The 23,198-nt window shown below is 44.7% G+C and overlaps 1 protein-coding gene across 1 annotated transcript in view; it reads left to right on the top strand.

The window, feature by feature from the left end:
* Nucleotides 1-23,198, top strand: part of PLXNC1 (plexin C1) — a 142,693-nt gene that overhangs the window by 36,646 nt on the left and 82,849 nt on the right. Inside the window, exon 5 of the mRNA XM_002921782.4 lies at nt 19,184-19,298. Within this exon, the coding sequence (XP_002921828.3) occupies nt 19,184-19,298 (115 nt within the window). The remainder of the gene's footprint in view (nt 1-19,183; nt 19,299-23,198) is intronic.

Here is a 23,198-nt window from a genome sequence, read left to right on the forward strand (position 1 = left end):
TACGTTTGGGGAGGCAAGCCTCGGGCAGGAGGTGGGCATGTCATCCTTGGTCACGGGAGGGAAGGTGCAGAATGTGCGTCCTGGGGCAGGTGGGTGGGAGAAGCGTGTGTGCGTCAGTTTGTATTGCTTACATCATGTTCAGTGACGTTGGACCAGTGAGAGTGAGGTGGGGGAGGAAGTGCTGGAGGTTTGAAGGGAGAAGAGAGAGAAGGTAGGAAAGAGAGTTGGAGAGAGAATGGAGATGGGAAATACAGAATGATCGCTAGACAACAGGAGGGCCCTGTTGAAGACAGTGGTCTTGCTTTTGAAGCGAGAGCAGTCAGTGTGGTTTTGCTTTCGAAGGCTGTGTTCAGCTCTGCTGGTGTAGTCACAGAGCTGGGGAGAGCTAGATTTAGCAAGGTAGGGCTTTGCAGGAAATACATCAAGAGAGGGGAGAGGGGCCTGGGAACTGAAGGTGTACCCAAAGGGTGGACGATGGTATTGACATGGATATTGGCACTTAAGGTAGTGGACCTTAGGTTCTCAGCTGGGAACCAACTCTAAGGAGGGGAGTGAGGGATGGGAACAGGGGACAGGATCTGTGCATGGGAGGTTGTGGTTGGATTTAAGACTTGTTGGAGAACTGAGGAACTGAGAGGGGTAGTAGTTAGACTGCAGGGAGGTCGTAGATGGGGTGGCACTATTGGTAATGACAAGGTCTAGGGTACGATCATGTACCTGAAGTAGGATGGGAGACAGGATTGTTGGCAGGGAGGGGTCAATGTACTGAGGTAGCAGAGTGTTCGATCAATCATCTGTTTGGAAATTACAGTCACCAAGACCAACTGTGGAAACAATGTTGGAGTGAGGAGCAAAATAGTCCAGAAAAGGAAGGAATTGGCAGGGGTGGGGGTGGGCTGTAGATTTTTGCAATAAGGAGGGCTTTGGGGTGGTGTGGGCTGATGGCATGACTGCCTGAGCTTCCAAGCTGGGACACATTGGGGGGGCAGGCTTGGATAGGGGGAGGAAAGAAGAAGCATCCAGAAAAGGCAGCAAGACCCAAGCAGGACACTTACAATGAGTGAGAGGAAGTAGCCAGTCCCTGAGCTGGCTTCGAGGAAACTGTGTCCTCAGGGGAGAGGCTTGTTGCGTAAGCACAAGAAGGTAAGAGGAATGATCAGAGAAGAGGCTGAAGACGCTGGGGCATTTGCTGATGATGGCACAGGAGTTCCAGCCTTCTATAAAACTATGACTCAGGCTTCCCCTGGTTCTCCTCCTGCTTCTTCACCCCCGTCCCAGCACTCTCCGAGAGGAAAGGTGCTTTTAAAATCTAAACCAGATCATGTCATTCCCCAGTTTAAAACCCACACTGGCTTTCTCTCTTAGAACCCAGTTTGACTGTCTTACTACAGGACCTGCGTACATCATCTGACCCTTCTGTGCCTCTCATGCCTCTCTCTCCTCTGTTCACTCCACCTCACCACACTAGCTTTCTCTCTGACTTAGGAATATACCGGCCTTATTCCCCCCTCTGGTACTTTGTACTTGTTGTTTTCTTAGTCAGAATATTCTTCCCCAGATCTTTCCGAGGCTGACTCTTTCCTGATCATGCAGTCTGAAGTGGTCTCACCTCACTCATAATCACTTCACTGTTTTATTTTCATCATGGCCCCATTACTGTCTGAAATGATCTTATTTCTCTGCCTCTCTTGTTAAAATTTGTAAGTTCCATGAACATAGAGTCCTTGTCTGTCTGGTTCACTACTATATCTCCAGAGTCTAGAACAGTGCCTGACAGAGTAGGTGCTCAAAAAATAAGTTAAGTGAATGAAGTAAATTGAGTGATTGAGAAACTACCAGTGGTGGGTTGAGACTTGTGCATTAATTAATATAGAACATTCTAGACTGATGGCCCTTCCCAGCCATATCAGATCACTTAGTTTCAAACTGGCTTGATTCTGTCCTAAGTCGAAATAAAACTAAGCCTCGGATCTGTGACTCATATTGAGTTCCCAGTACCATTCAAAACCAGGAGTTCTAAAGGGGGATGTTTTCTTATAACCGTACAGCCTCCCACTGTGTTTATTTTAAATGTCACAGATTTATTTAGAAAAATAACTTATTTTCCCTTTTGAGAAGGTTGAGCTTCCTTGCAAATGTGTCTAGAAAATGGATTTGTTGGGACCGGAGGGTGGGCAAGAAAACTATCTTAACTTCCTTTTGATCCGGTGTTAAGAATAGGCATCTAGTATAAGCTGATAAAAAGCAATTAGATAAACAATGAGCTCTAAAAAGTCTAGTATTTTATTGTTGGAACCTCAAATACAACCTGTGCTGAATTTGTCTGTGTGGGTGGAAAGTGAATTTTTGCAGGCTGAATATCTTGGGTTTGGAAGCAGTTTCTCAGTTTCTCCCATATTGCAAAGCATAGCACATGTGTTCAGTTATGGATTTCCACAAAACTGGCAATCCTGAACCAATGAACGGGTGAGGTTCCAAAAGTTCATTTGCAAGTTTATTTGGCACTCAGATTGCATTTTCCCATAGAAACAATGTCATAAATTAAGGACTCAGTCCCAAGCCAGCCCACAAAATTAAATTTATTCAGTTTCAACAAATATTTATTGAGTATCTACCAAGAACCCAGTGTGGAAAATGAGACCACTAGGTGTTATTGAGAGAAATCAGATGCCATTCTTGACCTTAAGGAATTCACAGGCTAGCTAGGGAGACGGACATGTCAGTAGCCCGCGTGCATTCAGTCATACATCCAATTGACAAGTATTTATGGAGCCCCTGTGATGTGATGAGGCCTATGCTGGGTGCTGGGGTTATAGTTCTTTCTCGCCTACATAGAGCCTGTGATCTAGTGAGGGATGTAGACAAGTGTATCAGTCAGGTTTCTGCTCCAGTGGTACTGCATTAACGAATTCTTAGTGGCTTAAAAGAAAAAAGTTTGTTTTTCTTGTTCATGAGTCCGCTCCAGTGGTAGGGAGTGGGGTTGGGGGGAGGGATGTCCTCTGCCTCAAGGTGCAAGTTGAAAGACTGATTCAGGTTGTCTTCACACATCTCTCATCCTGCACACACCATTATCCAGGCAGATACCAGAAGCACAAGAGGCCGTCCTAAACTAGGCAGCACATTCAAAGCCTCTGCTCATGTCGTGTTTGCTCGTACTCCATTGGCGAGCATGGCCCGTAGCCAGGCCCAACATCAGTGGGGTAGGAAATATGTTCTGCCTACTCTAGTGGGAGACAATGCAAACAGGGCAAAGGGTAGGGATGGGTCATTCCAGTAGAGGAGAGTTTGGAGAACTGGGCGCACAATCCAGTCTACCTTCACAAGTAAAAAAGTGACCAATCTATCAATAAGTAAGTAGCATATTTAATAAGGGTTCACACAGAGGCAGTGGAGGATTTATGGGGGCACATAAAAAACATCTAGCCCACCATCAGAGTAAGGGAAGTAAGGGAAGTAAGGGAAGCCCACCATCAGAGCTACAGGAAAGAATGTCTAAGCTGAAACTGAGGCATGAGCAGATATCAGCCAGATAAAGCCAAGGCAGGTGAGGGGCCGAGGGAACAGGTGTGCCAAGGCTGGGAGCTATAGGAGCACCTGGCCTGATGCTCAGTATGGGTGGAGCATACAGCTTTGGGATGGGGGGTGGAAGGGAGAGCCGCTGAGAAAGTGGCATGGTAGGCAGGAGCAACGGAGGACTGGTCTTATAAGCCGTGTTAAAGGATTTCCATTTTGGGGCGCCTGGGTGGCTCAGTTGTTAAGCGTCTGCCTTCGGCTCAGGTCATGAATCCAGCGTTCTGGGATCAAGCCCCGCATCAGGCTCTCTGCTCAGCAGGAAGCCTGCTTCTCCCTCTCCCACTCCCCCTGCTTGTGTTCCCTCTCTTGCTGCCTCTCTCTCTGTCACATAGATAAATAAAATCTTAAAAAAAAAAAAAAAAAGAATTTCCATTTTGTTGGAGGGACTTTTGGGAGCTATTGCAGAGCTTCAATTAGAAGAGTGACCAGATCAGATGTGTTTTAGAATAAGCGTTTTAGTGAAAATAGACTAGAGGAGACCTGCTGGACTCTGGCAGACTACTTAGAAGGTGGTTGTAAACCAGCAAGAGATGGGGAACTGGTTAGAGGGATGATAGTAGCAATGGGAAGAAGTGGATGGACTCAAGAGCTGTTTGGGAGATAGAATTGACAGGACTTGGTGATTAATGAGATTCCCCCTTAAGTTTGACACATTCAGAATAGGGTTATAAAATGAAAAATGAAATATCAAGGTGGCCACAGGCACTGTTTTTCTGGAAGATGTATTCTTTCTCCCTGATCTAAGTCCTTATAAAGACAATAAAGAAGTGATACCCAAACACATGATGGATTCCTACTGTGTCCCAGGCATTGGACTAGGCACTAGATTGGAGCCCAAAGGATGAACACTGAAGTTGGAGAGGGAAGGACTTGGGATTGATGCCAGAGCTGAGTCTCAGAGGGTGCAGTGGGTGAGTTCCTGCTCTTTTCTCAGCAACAGTGACCTTGGTGTTGAGATGGTAGAGGAAGGAATGCAGGTGTCTGGCTTGGGTGACCAGAAGGACAAGGGTATCAGTACTGAGCAGGAATGTAGGAGGAGTGGCCTGTTTGGAATGCACAGCAATGCAGGGGATGACTTCCACTCTGGTAGGGGGGAGTCCAGCAGAGGGGGAAGAGTGCAGGCCTGGAGTCAGCTTGCTTGGGATTGAATCCAGGTTTCTTTGTGACCTACAGGTTCCTTATCTTCACTGTGCCAATCTCCTCTTCCATAAAGTAGGGCAAATGATAACTTACCTTAGAGGGTGACTGAGAAGATTAAATCAGATAACGTGCATAGAGATCTGGGCACGGTACCTGAGTCCTAGTGAGCACTCAAGTAATGTTAGCTATCGTGATGGTGGAAACACAGAGGAGGGAGCCATTAGTTGTAACCAAGGTTGGGGAAGGCTTCAGAGAGGAGGTGGCATTAAAATTAGGCTTGACTAGAATTAGCACAGGAGACAACAGATGTTGGCAAGGATTCAGAGAAAGGGGAACCCTCTGGCACTGTTGGTGGAAATGCAAACTGGTGCAGCCACTCTGGAGAATAGTATGGTGGTTCCTCAAAAAGCTAAAAATGAAACAACCTTGTGACCCAGTGATTACACCACTGGGTGTTTACCCAAAGGATGCAAAATACAGATTCAAAGGAGCACACGCACCCTGATGTTTGCAGGAGCATTATCAACAATAGGCAAACTATGCAGAGAGCCCAAATGTCCCTGGATTGCTGAATGGATAATGATGTGGTACGTGTGTGTATATGATGGAATATTACTCAGCTATCAAAAAGAATGAAATCTTGCCATTTGCAATGACATGGACAGAGCTAGAATGTATTTCGATAAGCAAAATAAGTCAACCAGAGAAAGATGAATACCATATGATTTCACTCCTATGTGGAATTTAAGAAACAAAACAGATGAACATTCGGGAAAGGGATAAAAAGAGAAAGAGGGAAACAAATCATGAGAAACTCTTAACGATAGAGAATGAACAGGGTTGATGGAGGGAGGTGGGGTTGGGATAGATGGGGGATGGGAATTAAGGAGGGCACTTGTGATGAGTACTGGGTATTACGTGTAATTGATGAACCACTGAAGCCTACTCCTGAACCAACACTGAACTTTATAAGTCAACTAACTAGAACTTAAAGTAAAAAAAAAAAAAAAAAGGTTAAAAAAAATTAGGCCTTGAAGCCTGAGTAGACTTTCAGCAAGGGGACAGGGAGCGGAAGGCACTTCAGGCAGAGGATCCAGCACAGTGAGCAGTCTGCTGAGGGAGTGGCAGATTGGATATTAGCCCTAGAGCACTGGCTCTGGAAGGAAGGAAGGGCATGGGGGTGGGTGGGACCAGGATGTGGAGGGCTCTGAGTTGGGACTTCATTAGTGGGTGCTGGAAACCCATTAAAAGGATTTTCAGCAGAGGACATGATCATATTTGGGTCTTAAAAAGATCATCCCGATGGCAGGGCCAGCATGAACCACGCTAACCCAGGCACCAGCTTTATCAGACTTTCCAACTGTACCCCTTCCAGGCTCCACTGTCTTTTGATATGTCTCCTAACGAACGAGCTTATCTCCTGTCCCATCCTGAGTCATCTACTTGGCCGCTCTTTCTCCAACTTTCACGGACCTCCCCACCTCTCCCTGCGCCACCATGGGGCTCCGCTTGCTCTGGTCCCAGTCACATAATGGAACCAGGGCTGGGTCCTCCTCAGAAAGCGGGCCATGCAGGAAAGGCCAGGCTCGTCTTCATTGTCCCACCCTGCCGTGCCCCACCCTGCACAGGGCGTAGGTAGGGTAAGGCTGTACTAATCAGCAGACATGTTAACTATACAGTGTCTGTGGTTCCCGTTGATGATTTGTATAAACCTGACACTTGCCCATATTCTTCTACAGGTTTCTTCCATGTAGACACGTGGAAGACCTTCAGGTAGCCCCTGCTAGGAGATCATTCCTCAATCCGGCGTGACAACAGGACTCTGGCCAGTCCCTCTGTCAGCCTTCCTGAAAGGGTGGGGGTCACAGAAGGGGATTTTGAATGCAGGAGAGAAAAACTGAAATCTGACGGCCAGCACCCCAGAGTAACAACAACAACAACAACAACAGTTACATGGTTTGCTTAAGGTCACATCCAGTTCCTTACACTGCTCTCCTGTTGGGGTCTGCCTCCCCTCTCCTCCAAGAGACAGTCCCTCCTCAAGCCTCCCCTCCCCATTTTTTTTTTTTTTAACTCTAAGGGCCCTAGGCTGTGACTGCCCAGAAATGTGGCTAAGACCACCCCTGGGGCATGGTAACCCACAACCACACTCTCGTGAGGTCAGCGTTCCCGCGGCCCGGTCTGCCCTCCTGAGTGGGGGGCAGGATGCATCAGAGATGCCCACTGAGGGCTTCTCAGTAGAGGAGCCTGCTAGGGTGTGCCCGCTGACCCTTGAGGCCGCAATTGCAGTGCGACTCCGGCGCGAAGCCTGCCCCGACCGCAGGCCCCGTCGGAAGCCGCAGTGTGTGTGCGCGGAGGGCGACGTGCTCACCCTGCCCCAGACGCTGTGCCCTGTGTGCCGCGCCTTGTCCCCGTAGTCCTCCTGCTGCCCGTGAAGTCGGCACTAGGACCGTAGCCACATTAGGGATGAGGAAACAGCCTTAGGTTGTGTAGTCCTTTCCCGCTGCTGCTGTAACAAATGATCACACCCTTAGTGGCTCAAAGCAGCGTATGTTCCAGAAGTCAGAAGTCTGTAGTGGGTTTCACTGGGCTACCATCAAGGCGGTGAAAGGGCGGTGTTTCTTCTGGAGGCTGGAGGGAGAACCCATGTCCTTGTCTTCTCCTGCTTCCGGAGGCAGCCTGCCCGCCTTGGCTCGTGGCTGCTGCTTGCATCTTCAAAGTTGGCAGTGTAGCCCCTTCACGTCTCTCGGGCTCTGAATTCTGTTTCCCTCATCATATCCCCTTCTCTGACTCTGACCGTCCTGCCTCCTCTTGACCCCCATGTGATTACTGTGGACCCACACAGATCACCCAAGACAGTTTCCCCATCTTGAGATCCTTAATCACACCTGCAAAGTCTTGTAGCTGTGGGGGGAAACACATGCCCAGGTCCCGGGGATGGAGACATGGGTACTTTTGGGGGCAGTTATTCTGCCAACGTCAGGTTGCACAGGTAGTGGGACCTAGCTCGAACTCCCCAGCCACTACCTTCACCTGCCACTGTAGGGAAAGGGAAGAGGAACAAGGAAGGGACATAGTCCCTTGCGGCTGTGGCAGTAGAGGGAAGAGCCTGGTCTAAGTGGACCCTTTGTGGATGACTGGCTGTGCCTAACAGAGACGCTGGGACTCAGAGCCAACCTGACTCGTAGACAGCTTTCCACCTTGAACGTGTAAGCGCCCATGCTTTCAGTGAACAGGTATCTATCGAGAGACCAGGGTGTGGCCGACACTGTCCTAAGCACTAGGATTCTGCGGCGGTGAATTGCACAGCCCTACCTTAAGTCTTTGCCCTCGCAGAGGTCCTTCTAATGGGGTGTTGGATTCCTGAGACTGCCCTAGCAAATGACCACAATGTCAATGGCTTACAACAACACACATGTATTCCTTCACAGTTCTGGAACTAAAAATACAAAACTGAGGTGTCACCAGGGCCATGTCTCCTCTGAAGGCCCTAGCGGAGAGTGCTCCCTCTCCTCTTCCAGCTTTAGGGGCTCCTGCTGTTTCCTGGCTTGCGGCAGAACTGCGAATGCTGCCTCTCTCACAACGCGGGCTTTTCCTCTTCGTGCCTCCAAATCTCCCTCTCTTTTCTCTTTCCAGACACCAGGCATTGGATACCATAAATCCAGGAGGATCTCCTCTTGAGATCTTCCATTACATCTGCACAGACCTTCTTTTCCAAACAAGGTCGCCTTCTGAGGTTCTGGGTGGACGTGAATGTTGAGGGAACATTGGTCCTCACCACATGAGGGAAGAGGGACCGTGTAAGCATAAAGAAGGTGGTAGTGTGTCAGATAGTGATCAATGTTCTGAAGAAAAATACAGCTGAGGACAGGGGTATGGGGTGCTGGCTAGAGGCCCCGGAGGTTGCAGTTTGAACCAGAGTGGTCCCCGAAGGCTTCACTGAGAGAGCATGTCTGAGCCAAGACCCGAAGGAACACATTCAGCTCTGGAAATGTCCCCCTTCGTGAGTTGTGGCCACCCCTAGGCGAGTGGCCAGAAGACAGTTTGAGACAGTTCGTTCTCCTTCTGCATTCGTTCCTGCTTTCCTTCCAATCCGGATGTGTCCTCGTGCTTGCAGCCTGGACAGTGACCCTCCTTGACGGTCCAGTGCGGCTCGAATGACAGCGATCATAGTAATCATGGGATTTGGGGGTGGCCCCTCCTTCTTGGGTGAGAACCCCATTGTGCCGACTAACTGTGTAAAAGCGGGTAGAACAGGGTGGAAAGAGTGGGGAGCAGAGAGGACATGCTGTTCAGAACTTGGGGCATTCCTGAACTACCCTGGCCGAGGCCCAGCCCGTGCATCTGGGTTAGTGAGAAGGCTGAAAGGGATTTGGGGGCCTACTAACAGTAGAGAGGGGTCTTGGGTGACGCCAGATCCCCTGGGTTCTTCTTCATCTGTATCCACTGTTAGGAGCTGTGAACAAATCCTGCTTATTTCGAAGCAGAAGGTGGAGAGGGGATGAAATCATTGAGGGGCACAGCTCTTGCTGCCCTGAGAGCTGACCAAGGTCGACACATGGAGAAGGCTCACCTTACTCAGAAGCCAATTTTGTTTGGATACCCTGGCTGCCGAGGTCCTCAGAGCTCAGCATCCAAACTGCTTACCCGCACCATCTCTTTAATTGCTGTTCTCTGACTTGGAACAAGTACCATTAGGATCACCCCTTTTAGTAAATACATGTTTTAATGGAATAGATTTTTTTGAAATGACCTTATCTCAGGCAGCAGGCACTTTCATAAGTATGTATTGATTGGCTTTTAAAAATTCCTCAAATGTTTTCACTTGTCTTTGTGACCTGGAAGATGTCCTGTTCCCAGCACCTTCTCCACCTTCAAACACGATGTTCCCATCTTCTTTGGAAGCCTTCCAGGCAGCCTTTCATGTTTTTGCTTTTGTAACATTTTGTAAAGCTTAGGTGCTTATGTTCTGCTATATAGAGAGGGGACCATTTCTGATAGGCCACGCACGGCGTTCAGTATTGCTCTCAGGAAGATGGGCCACCTGCTTTCCTGGTGGGGAAGTGGAGGCCAAGAGAGGGGAAGGCATGTGCCCCCAGCTGCACGGGGCCTGTGGGCAAGAGCAGCTTTGAACCCAGATCTTCTTGACTCCAGGGGCCTCCTTTTCCCATGTTTATTTCCATGTTACGTATTTTTAAAACCCCTCCCTTAAATTCTTCAGCTCATGGTTTGTGTTTGGAAGTGAGAAACGCCAGCTTCAGTAAGCTCATCACCTACAAAAGAGCCACATGGGGCGAAGGCTACAAATCGCTTTTGTGTGTTTCAGTCTGCAAATGTGTTTTATGTACGCTAAATAGCTCTGAGTTTCAAGACAAAGGCTGGTTTTCCACCACGCCAGTTAGCAGGCCAGCCCAGGGAACAAAAATCAACAAAACAACTTATGCTGGTATCATGGAGACGTAGTCAAGAATTTTAGTCACTTTAAAATTGAATTCCTAATCCAGTTCAGCTAACGCTTGTTGAGGACGGGCTGTGGGTCAGGCCCTGAACTGGGCCCTTGGGGAAAGGAGCTGAAGGAGGCTCTGCCCTAGAAGCTCACAGGTAGGGGCGGGAAACATACACTGAGCAAATGCTGTCCGTACACTGTGAAAAGTGCTGCTAGCTGATGCTCAAGGTGTGGGGAGACCACAGAGAGCCCTTTAGTCTTAGAAGGAAGGCACAATGTGATCTAGAATCCTCCAAGAAGCCTTGAACTCGGTCTGCCTCCTTATGGAGGAAAGGTACGGTGCATGTTGACGTGGTGTGCGTGAGCAATGCCAGCAAGCAGTCTGATGAGCCCTACTGCCCGGATCCCTATCTCGTCATGACCATTTTGTGTTTGTGTAGCTTATGTCATCCACATTTTTGCGTAACATCTGTTTCACCTGCCCAAGTGATAAGTATCACAATGAGTACTATTTACTGAGGCATTATCGTAAGCCTCAGTTAAATAGATGCACGTTTTGCTAACAACCCCAAGAGATAGAAATCACTAGTATCTGCATTTCTGCAGATGGACAGCCTGAGACACAGAGAGGGCATGTGACTTGCCCAAAGTCACTGGCTTGTAATTGGCAGAATCCCTCTCCCCTTTGTTTACTAGCCAGTCTGGTTTTCAATTAGTTCCTTGAGGAGAACTGAGTTTCAAGCTTTAGGTGAACTCAGGGTCCTCGCACATGCTGCTCCTTCTCCCTGGAATGCTGTTCCCATTATTCTTGATGTGGCTCGAAGGTTTTTACTCTAGAACTCTGAGCTGAAATGTCACCTTTCTTGACCAATCTGGAATAATTGGTGCTACATTTTTGGTTTCTGCAGAAGACTTACTTTATTTTGAAATTATTTTAAATTGTTGTTTATTTGGTTTAGGTCTCTGTGTCTTACTGGAATGTAAGCTTATTAGCAGGGGAACTTGACTGGTTTATACGTTGATGTGTCCACAGTGCCTGCTGTGATGTTTGGTGTCTTGTGGGCACTTAGTAAATATTTGTGGCGTGAATGCCAAATATGGCACTAGGTTCTGGGGGTGCCAAGGTGAATGATGTGGGTCTTTCCCTTGGGGAGCTACAGTCTAGTGGGAGAGACAAGCAATCAGCAACTAATGCTATGTGCTGTATACACCTAGAGCACGTGTAAGGTGCCACAGGGACACAGAGGGCGGAGCTACTGCTTTGCCTGGAGCTTGGGCAGACATCATGGAGGCAGTGATATTGAACTCGCCTTGAACAAGGAACACAATTTCACCAAGTATACTGCAGACCCAAGGGCACTTTGGGCCATGGGAACAGCATATGCTAGGAGGAGCCAGGCATGTTTGCACTGCATGTGTTAGTCACATAGACAGACTCATCAATCCACAGTTGCCTGGGGATGAGTTTGGAAAAGAAGGCAGGAGCTAGATCATAGTGCCAGGGTAGAGACATGACCATGGAATCATGGGTTCTAGGCTCCTGGTCCTAAAAGACACACATGAAGAGGAGTTTGATGCAGGCAAAAGGGTGCCTTTGAAGGTTTTTATGTAGCAAGTGCTATGATCAGCTCCGTGCTTGAGAATAACCTAGGTGTCTGTATGGAGGCTGATTGGAGGCACTGGAGGGGGGAAGGCAGGAGCCTAGCTAAGAGGTGATGGACGAGGATAGAATGTGGGAGATAACATAGAGGGACGTTAGAATTAATAGGTCATTATCAGCTGAATATGAGAGTTGAGAAGAAAAGCCAAGGAAGGCCCAAAGTTTTGTAATTTGATCCACTATTTGAATTACTGCTCATTAACCAAGATCGGGCAGTATTTCCCAGCATGTATGACTAGAACTAAAAAAGTTGGAAGATGTTAGATCATTCATTCCTATCTTGGAAAGTTACGAAGCACAGCAACATAGTCAAGGCTCTGAGAATTCCTGCAGCAGAGAAATTAGTTTAATTTTATTTGCTCAGTGTCTCCCAAACCTCTTTAAACAGAACCCTACTTTAACACTAACCCCCCAAACAACCCGAAGAGCACTGGCATTTTCTGAGAAGTGACTAAAACCTGTATTTTCCCATATGGCCTGTGCTTGGGGAGGACTTGTTTACTTTTATCTTGCCATTTATGATACTGCTATCCTGGGAAGCCTTTGGAAACTTGGAGGAATTTGGCACAGGAGTAAAGACTGTTGAGGTTCACACCGTGCCACCTGACCGCTCCGCCTCACAGTTTCCACATCCTCGCAGTACAGCCGATAATAATGTCTACTTCCTGAGGTGGTCGTGAGGATCAATGAGCTAATTTCTGGAAAGCCTAGGCACGGTGCCTGGCCTGTGGGAAGGGCTCAGTGTTAGCTTCTGTACGAGGCCATAGAAGCGCATAAATGAGACTGCAGACGTGGGAAGCTATGCTGCCTGGTTTTTGTGTCTCAGGCCCTCCGCTTGCTAACTCTGTGACCTTGGGAAAGCGATATGGTACCTTCTGCACCTCAGTTTCCCCCATCTGTAAAGCAGGGACAATTATCGTTCTTCATAGGTTTGTTATGAAGAGTAAATGAATCAAATAATGTGAAAGAAGGTGGCCCTGGCACGTGAGATGGTTTCATTTTTTTTTTAAGTCTTTTAAATTGCCTCTGGAATTAGCATAATTGTATCACATAGATTACCTTTCAGCTCCAGTGACGAAGGTCCAATTTTTCAGCTTTGCCAGCTCAGTACTTTGATCTGGTATTTTGGCATTCCCCTTTCCTGGCTCTGGAGGCCTTGGATTCAAGGTGTAGTCTCTGTAGATGCCACAGGGACATCCTCTTCTCTTCTATTTGGTCGAGTTTGGTTTCTTCGTCTCTTGGACCGACAGTGTCAATAAAAGCCCCCCCCCCAAATTCTGGGGACCACTTAGGTCTTCCTCTGTGCCTTTCTTAAAAATGCAGGCATTCTGCTTGAAATCCCTTAGCAGAAGACCTTGGGATGCTCTTGTAGTGAAACCTTCCCCCGGTGTGGACACAGCCTCCCGCTTCCTGAGAGAGAGGCTGGATGGTTTCTTTGCTAAAAGTTTTCTGATATTATATCGGTATAGAATCTTTGGAATAGGTCACACCGACTGCACATGCAAGCCAATGACCTGACAGTTAGTTATCAGTTTCCTTCAGGGACTGTCTGCTTTTGGTGAACAATTAGATTAGGGGATGCTGATGAAATTCGAGCGGCAGGAAGTAGAAGTTACATTTCTGAGTTCAGAGTTTCTATTTCAAGGTTGAGTACGTGGGCTTTTGAGGACGGAGGCAGGGAGGATGCCTCCTCCCCTGCACTGCCCCTTCTGGAACCTGCCGGGCGCCTGTGGGTTCTGAGTGTGAAGTTTGAGGTCCACTTGATTCCCCTGGGTGCTCCAAGTGGAAGGCCAGGGTCCTAGGCTTTCCAGAAGAAGGGCCGCGACACGTGTTCTAGATTTGGAACTTCAGAGTGGACGGCAGGGACCCAGCAGAGAGACATCAGGTGTAGTAGTTTCCTTAGGGCCAGGCAGAAGTCCTCCAGGGGCTTACGTGCTTTTTGCCAATGTTCCTATTAGCAGCTTCCGTTTTATATCAGCCAGAGTGAATGTGATAATGTTGAAGTCGCTGAAGTTATGGGTTAATTTACATGTTGATGTGGCTTTTTTTTTTTCTTTTTTTGATTGGAAGGAGGAGGCCGAAATCGGAGAAAAGGGATCACCCTAGGGAGGGGCTGGTGGAAGGAGTCCTCTTGGCTCCATCAGAGCCCTGGGGGCCTCTCTAACCAGAGGCCAGGACACTGGGCCCCGTGGGGCACAAGACAAAGTTCCCTCCTAAATTCTGTTAGGATTTTGGACAATTTTGCACAGTAATAAGCTCTGGGTTGCTCTTTGGGCTTCTCAAAAGGGAAAAGTTAGTTCAAAGATTGTGAACTATTAAGTATTCCAGTGTGTTGCTGACCTAGTTGGATAGTCATACCTCAAAAAGGAGGTGAGAAAGGGCTTCCACTGTCCCAGGGTGTCAAATACTAATGACAGAAGTGCTCACTTACGTGCCCAAATTCACTTTTATCCTAGTTTTTCAGTGCTTTAATATCAGTCACTTGAATTTTAAAACTCATATTTACAAATGCTATTGTAACTTCAGTGACACTGAATCGTGGGATTGATGCTTTTTGTTTATTGTAGTATTTATTACACTACTTAATTCAGTAAATATATAAAAGGTAGCCTTCAACTTATTTTTATATTATTTCACATGTTTTTACCTGCAGTCGTGTATGTGATTTACCTTGGTAACTGAGATGTCATGCTAAGGACCAATAAACTCTCACTGAACAAGAAAAAAAAAGAGAGAGAGAGAGAGAGAGATTCTGGCCTAATAGAGTCAGATTCCAAAGTCCCCCAGCCCACGGGCATTTTACTTGCCTGGGAACTTCAGCTCCTTTTCAGAGGTGGGTCTCCTGTTCTTTATGTTGGCATGAAAATAATTAATAATTTAAATCCTACCCATTAAAAAAACAGAAATAATGTATAAATATAATAGTGTAGTAATAAATTTAAAAGTCGATCCAGCTGGGCACTGTTCCCAGACTACCAGCTGAGCAGAAACACAAATAAGTAAAGTAGAAGAAAAACTGCCATATAATGCAAATGGCTGCAATCTCATTGTTTCTTGCTACTCTTTATTGCAAATATATAGCGTTGGAGTTACATTACGGGTAAATAGGTTTTGTGGGCTAACCTGGAGACCTGATCACTGTTCATAACATTATTTCTATGGGGAGAAAATTGTATTTCATATTATAAACAGATGGGTAGCAAGCAAATTTGGGGGGGGGCACAATAGGTTTGTAAATTGGGAGCCTCTTGGGATTTTAACCTGTAGATGGAGGTTTTGTATTCAGGGCTAGTGATTAATCCCCCATCCCCTCACGTCCTTGCTGTTCTTTCAACCTCGTGACTCTGCCTGACCTTCTTCTCTAATCTCTGTCCCTGGTGCTCATCCTGGCCCAGCCCCACCCTCCCAACCCCTGTTGAGGCCCCAGGAAGCCAGCAGGAACCCTGAATGTCTTTACCCTTTCACACCTTATTAAGTGGGTAGTTAGGGTTCATAGGAGGCCGCGCAGCAGGGTGGCCAAGTGGGCGGCTCTGTAGGCAGACTTCTGTCACTTGTGGCTGTGTGACGTTGGCATGTTATCGCACTTCTCCGAGCCTCTGTTTCATGCCTATAGAATGAAGTGGTTGGGAGGACCAACGGGGGAGTGCCACCTGTGAGCACGCAGACCAGTGCCTGGGACGGGGCAGTGCTCCCTCCTTTCAGGTGCATGCTGGACTAGTTATTCAGGGATATTCGGGTTTAGACAGATTTCCACGAGCTTGGGAAGCAAACCCATACTAGGAAAATACTTTCTGAATTCCAAACAGCAAACTTAGAAACAAGTGCCTGGAATCTTTCTGTTCAAGAGTTGAAGCCTGGATAGGTTTTGAGCATACTTTTTCATGGGGGGTGGGGGGGAGTCCATGTATTTACACAGTTGAGTGGGCAACATCGAAGTCTGTAATTGTTTTGAACAGATTAAGCTTTACAGCAGATTTCATAGAAACTAATGAGAACAAGCCTTCTTAACCAGTTTTCTTCACTGAAGTGTTTCCACACACTGTTTTGCTCCTAGGAAAATTTTTTTTTGTGTTTTTTTGTTTTGTTTTGCTTTTAATTTTTGGTTTGGGTTTGGTTTGGTTTGATTTTGTGTTTTTCAGACAGTCTTTCCTTTGCATTTGAGCACGTTCTATTTCCTGGTTTGCAAATGGGCGGGTGTCTACATATCGGCCTTATGATGTAGGCATGAGATCAGCTGCAAGTAAGAACTGGAAAAAGAAAATAGTGATTGGGAGTCTGAGGGCTCTTGGGTAGACCCTGAGTAGAGGAGGGGGGCTGTAGCAGGAACACAGAGGAAGGGAAGCAAATCTGTCACTTGCCATTCTCTCCAGAATATGCTCATTCTAATCTGAATCCAATTTTCCTCTTATCTGTGGCCTGAAGAAATTGAAATGAAGCCACTTAAGAGATCAGCCTACCTGAGAATTGTGTCCAACCGTGAGGTTTTAATTTCATTTAGGCAACGGTTTAAGTGTCTATGCCCCTTGACCGTTGCTTTTGTGACACATAGGAGCAAGAATGATAGCTTTGGGTAGCGCAGTCGTTAAGCGTCTGCCTTCAGCTCAGGGCGTGATCCCGGCGTTATGGGTTCGATCCCCACATCAGGCTCCTCCGCTATGAGCCTGCTTCTTCCTCTCCCACTCCCCCTGCTTGTGTTCCCTCTCTCGCTGGCTCTATCTCTGTCAAATAAATAAATAAAATCTTAAAAAAAAAAAAAAAGAATGATAGCTTTTGGAAGTGATAATTTCAAAATAACTGCTTTCGTTGTACTAAAATGTGGGGGCTATAAGATCTGCTCCCCTTCCTTAAGAAATCTGAATGTGTGGGTAACATGCTGTTGTGAAGATTTTATAATCTGCAATATTGGAGAAGTAATAAGATACTGTTGTTGGTTGACCATCTGGTTGTACATTCTTGGTGTCATGGTTTGCTGTTTAATTTATTATTTTTACTGGCGAGAAGCAAGAAATGGGAGTTTGGAAATTTCAGAGGTGTTTTAGAAGCAAGAAGTTTATGTTTAGTTGCTTAACATGGTTAGATTTTGTTTCTACCTTGTACAAAATAAGAAGTAAAAGGTTTGCTATATATTTTTTCTTTTTTTTTTTTTTTCCCCAAAAGTTAAACTGAAAACTCCTAACCTATTCCCTCTCTGGCCCCAGATTTGAACTTTTAGCTTACATTAAAAACAGTGTCTTTATCATAAGTAGGAGTCAGACATAAATTAGAAGAAAATTTTAGAAAGAAAAATCACCCACAGAAAGGACCTATAGAGATTTCATATTTCATGCATCATTTCAAAAATATTTATTGAAACCCCAGTATTTGCATATCATGCTGCCAGACACTGAGGGATTTGCTGAAGAAACCTTGAAGACATTCTCCCTTCCTTTGAGGAGCTTAGAGCTTACTTGGGGGGTAGGGGAGAAATGACACCGACATATGAAACAGTTAAGTTGTAATTCAACACAGCATATGATTAAATCCTGAAATGTGCGGTTCCGACGAGAAATGCTATAGGAGTTCAGCGAAGGGGACGATAACTCAGCGGCACTACTGTGTTCTGCCTACAAATTGGCAAATTGCAGCACTATTTGTATGAAATAGTTTACACTTGTTTTTTTGGCAGCCTTAGGCCTTGACTTCCATGAGGCATTAAGAGCCTACAACAATATTTGTACTCCAGTCTCTCTAGAACTGGCTTTTTGTTGCTGTTGTTGTCTTGTTTTTTTGAATAGACAGAGGAAGCGCCTTATACAAACCAGAGTGCGCAGGAGAGGCAGGGGGTTTTGACCGTCATAATCTCTTTCAAATACAGAACAAGGAACCAGCTTCGTCATTCTGTTTTTCAATCCAGCCACACTCGTCCCTCCGTGGCAAACTCTCCCTGACACCGACAGGCGGTTTAATTTGAACTTAATGTCCGTGACGGACGAGCTAGCCATCAAGGGTCGGATGAATTGATGGCTTTGGAAAACTGCTGATGAAAATCCCCACGGTCAGGACGTTGCAGAAGGAGCCAACACAGATGTAGGGGAGTTTGGACACAGATGTGCTCCCTGCAAACAGGGTTCTCCAATACTTGCTCAAAGTACTGTGCCCCAGGATGATGTTTAATGAAACTCACCGGCTTCCTGTTCTATTTTTGTCATATTCAAATTAGCACAGAGCTCAAAGACAGAGCCATGGGGCCTACATTCTTACAAATTGAAAAAGGAAAGAAGAGGAAGTAAAAATGCTTGTGAAGTCAGATACCCTTTCGGGGACCACATCCCGCCTCACTCCAACCCTTTGAGGGACTCCCCACAGATGAATGCCTTTATCACTTGGTTGCTTTTCAATCTCGTGATTCATGAATTTTCCATTTCTTTTCAAACTTACTGTCACTGGTTCTCCTCTACCCCTCCATTTTAACCTGAGACCTTGAGGAGGTATAGATAATGGAGATGTTTTGGTCTCTTCTTGATGTTATCCAATGGAATATTTGTGGAGTTCAACACCTTTGAGAATACCACAGTCCTTGCTGTTCATTCTTTTTGTTGGGTGCCCTTCCGGTAGGCAGGAGTTCCCAAGTTAGCGTGACCTAGAGTGGCCGAGACATCCAAACAGAGGAGCGCTCTCCCTGCTCGGCTCCTGGTCATGTTTATTGGAGGAGTTGGCCCTGGCCACAGCTTAAGATTTATTTGGGACATCCTCTGCGCTGGCAGACTTGGGAAAGTGGCCCTGGAAAACTGTTGCGTCTGTATCTTTTGATATAATTGGGTGTCTGTCTAAATAAATGTTATGTAGCAGATGGTTATGGAATGGCTTATTGCTTTCTTGGGAAGACTCTGCCCTTGAAATATTTATATTTAATTACCATACTACAAAGCACAAGGTAGCTTTAGTATTTTCTTAATAACAACAAAATTTTCACAGTAGGTTGATATTCTGGGAATGAACCACAAACCTAAAATTTATACAATCTGTTAACCCTTTCTTGGGCTGTCCTTTGTACCAGGTTTTTCTTGAAGGGAGCTCTGTAATTTTAGAGTCCACGAGAGGACATGTTTTGGGTGTATTTGGCACTGTCATCCTGAGAGAGGCCGCGGGAGCCGAAGTTCAGCGTGTCGTCTACATTTGTTCTCTGCCCGTAGACATTATGGATAAAACGCTCTGCTGTTGTCCTGTTGCTTTTCATGGTTTTAGCATCACGTTCCCATTCTCGCTCAAAATCAGTAATCCTCTGCACAAAGCCTGGCATTCTGTACTGAAGCCAAGTATGAGAAGGTTTTAACTAATACATGTGTGGGGTTGCTGTTTTGTTGCCCTTTCCTGTTTTCTGATAGGTGTACTTTTAAAGAAGATTGTGCACATCCAGAGAACTATGAGAACTGGCTGGATATTTCATCGGGAGCTAAAAAGTGCCCTCAAATTAACCTATTTCGAAGCAGTAAAGATAAGGTAAGAGGAAAAATTTTAATTTGTCTCTATTGTCTCATTTTGCACAACCGATGCTAGCTTGCTTCTGTGTGTGAAAGATCTACTAGCATTAAAGAAGCTTAGTTAGGAGAGTCCATTCATTTAGTGACTACTATTGAGTGCCTGGCAGATGCCCTACAGTCTGCGAGATGCTAGGGAAATAGCAGAGAACAAGTCATACGGTGAGCCTACCCTCATAGGGTTTGTCATCCTGTAGAGCTGAAGAGGACCCTCATTCGTTGAATTTCAAGAAAAAAATGGACTATTAATGTAGTAGAAAAATGTATTGATAAAAAAAGGAAGAAGAAAGTTCAGATTCATGGTCCACAATTCCTTAAATGTGACTTAAGTGTAGAATGTTATTTTATCATTCTTTCCCTAACTCATGCAGCCTTCTCCTGATACCTATCTTATACACATGGCTTTACTCAGCACTGGGAGAGAGGTCAAGAACCATTATGGGCAGCGCACATTGCAAGTGGGGTCCTTTGGAAAGCCAGTGGGCTCTTGGTATGGTCATACCGCCATTGGCAGCTCTTCAGCCTTGTCACTGGATGAGAGAAAGGACACAATGAGCAGTGTATGATTCAAGCATCTTCTGATTCACACACCGTCCATACCCTACGGGAATATGGAACTCCTGCCTTGTAATCTCAGTGGTGCTGTAAGGAGACATTTTCTCCCTAATTATAGTTCTTGTATTATGAATAATTGTACCGAGTCCCCATCAGCAGCCAGTTGACCTGTCTGTTGAGCTCTCTCTGTTTTATTTGAATGCCACATTAACAAGGAAATGGGCCACTTTCTCTTTTCCCGTACAATTTGCCATTTCACATAGCAAGAACCATACCACTTAAGATGATTTAACATTTAATAAAGGAGAGCCAGAGCATTTAATGAGTGATAAATAATAAAAGAATAGAACTTTCAAGTTATAACTGATCAGAACTTACGGATTTAAAGTTATTTGGCTGTTGTCACTTTCTATTGTCTTCCGGCAGGTTGGGAGGGAGGGGGGCGGTGAAAAAAGAACTTTCAAAGCCTTCATCCAAACCTCCAGCAGCCCTGAGTCAGAGTGAAAAAATTGTGTGAAGAAGATGCTTAGGTATCTCAGCATAGGTGTGGTCAAATTTTTCTCTTATCAGTCTGAAAAAATAGTTAACTTCGGTGCTCATAGAGAATGACAAAAAAATACCGTGATGTTTGAATACACCCAGGACTCTGATAAATGGTTAAGATTACCCAAGATATTTTTTAAATCATTTTGAAAATTTAAAGGGTGATACTTCAGCTAAATGTAGGAAGAGAAAGTAACTTGTTCGTTATATAAAAGATGCCGCTTACACAATTTGCTTACCAATCTTTGGGTTCACTGGTATAAGTTAATCACCATTTCTATCTAGTTTGGAACATTGCAAAAAATATTTACCACCCAAACAACCAGAAGAAGAAAGCTTTACCCTGAGTCCCACCGTGGTTTACCCAAATCCCTGTAGAGCCTTCCCACACAGCCTTTACCTTGCTCTCCAGCCGCTATCACTCTCAAGGTAATGGAGATAAGAATTCAGTAATCTGGGTAAAGTTCATCTTTGAAGTCAACTTTGGGCTGATTATTTTAACAACGTTGATAAGACATGTGATGCCATCTCTTAGTCATATTATTTCAAAATATTTTCTACCCTTATGGTCATCTGTGACTTACCTGAAAGTTCCAGATCTTTGTTGATTTAAATAATACCTGACCCTGATCTACAGAGATGGGAGTCTACAGCTCGGGTCAAAGAGTGTTGGCTGCCTTCCCATGAAATGCCTAGTAACATTCTAGTAACTTTCTGAGTACAGAAAGCCCCTGATATAATGCAGAGCCTCTGCTTCCAAGAAGCATCATCTCTTTACACAAAACAATGAGAAGATTGTATATCCTCATCCTCATTACAGAATCGGCATTAACAAGAAATAATTGGAGCAATTCCAGTTGGCTTGGAGGGATTTCGTGAGGTTTTGTTGAGCAAAAACAGCAAGATGCAGAAAAGTATGTGTAGCATGATCTTGTATTGATCAAGAACTCAATATATGCTATTGATACATATAGCATATATGATATGCTATTGATATAGCATGATCTACTGTATATGTTTATGTCTCTATATAATTATTTGCGCATGAAGAAAAATATGAAAGCATTCTTACTAGGTCGTAAACATGGGCTCTCCTGATGGTGTGACTGATATGTGGTGAGAGGGAAGGCTGAGACAAGTAGGAAAAAAAAAGAAAGAAGAAGAAAAATGAAATTCTCACATACGTAAACACCAAAAAAGGATGTGTGACATCCCATTCTTGCATTATGCAAAACTGTCTGTATACCTATAAAGAGATTGTAACAATCAGTAAAAATGACTAATACTAATAAAAACAGAAAAGACATAGAAATAGAAGTATTTCCTACAAACAGCAGGACTCTTAAGACAGAGACTCTAGAAACATTCTTTTACAGATCAGCATGACAACAAGGACTTCCACCGTCACTGATATAACCCTCATTGTTTTTAAAGTTGTGTTTAGTGCAGTAATACAAGAGACAAGTAATGGAAATAACTATGGGAAAGGAATAGATTTAAAAATATCACTATTTGCTCATCTTAAGTGGCTGTGTATCTTCAAAATCTAAATATATTAGCTTTAAAAACTATTCAGATTAAAAGTAAAAGTGCTAAATGTTCAATAAACATTCAAATATCAATAACGTTAGGTGAGGTAAAGGAGTTAGGGTCAATTAGTAAAAGATCCCATTCATTAAAAACAACCAAAATACTCAGGCGGAAACTTAAAGGGTGAGGTGTATAACCTATATTTTTCCTTTTTTAAATTTTTTTTAAAGATTTTATTTATTTATTCGACAGAGATAGAGACAGCCAGAGAGAGAGGGAACACAAGCAGGGGGAGTGGGAGAGGAAGAAGCAAGCTCACAGCTGAAGAGCTTGATGTGGGACTCGATCCCATAACGCCGGGATCACGCCCTGAGCCGAAGGCAGAGGCTTAACCGCTGTGCCACCCAGGCGCCCCTATACCCTATATTTTAAAATCACTTTTACTAGAAGATACATGTTGAAGACAGCTACCAAAATAATAATTTGGGCTATGCAATAGCTTGCCTTAAGCAATTCTTTCTAACAGTACTTAGATAGTGGGGCAGTAGTTTTTTGAGGCTGTAACTCATGATAAGGAAACCTTACCAATTAAAAACATAAGCATAAATAAAAATAAAAACACACAAAGTATTTTCTTGGAAGACAGGAAAAACATCTTGAATATATCCAGACACATACTACATTTTTGGGCAGGAAGATATCATAAAAATGTCATTTCTTCCTCAAACTATTTTCTAGATTTCATGTCATCCCAGTGAAGATTTGAATGGACTTTTTCTTAAAAGTAATCTAAAATTCAGCTGGAATAATATGAACTGGTCAAGAATATCCAAAATGTATTTTGAAAAAACAGAAATGTATTTAAGCTAGACCATTTCCATATGATTATAAACTTGTAGATAGCGACAATAACTCAACCCATGATTCTGTTTAAAAGTAGGAATATAGATCATGGGAATAGGCTAGAAAACTCAGAAATAAATGTAAAAATTGTAAAGATCAGATATTGTAAAATAAGAGGAAGCAAGAATAATTTCATAAAAGGTTCTGCGATAACAGACTTACAATATGGAAACATAACTTAATTCACATTTTACATTAAATATAAAAATTTAAGCTAATTAAGAAATTCATATAAAAAGCTAATATGTAAAAACAGAGAATAGAAATGGGTACCAGATGATTGGAAGTATAATTTTCTTAGCTCTGAAGCAATGTAGTATGTGATAACAAA

This window comes from Ailuropoda melanoleuca, chromosome 15 (genome assembly GCF_002007445.2).
Source record: "Ailuropoda melanoleuca isolate Jingjing chromosome 15, ASM200744v2, whole genome shotgun sequence".
In the NCBI taxonomy this organism is placed as follows: domain Eukaryota; kingdom Metazoa; phylum Chordata; class Mammalia; order Carnivora; family Ursidae; genus Ailuropoda; species Ailuropoda melanoleuca.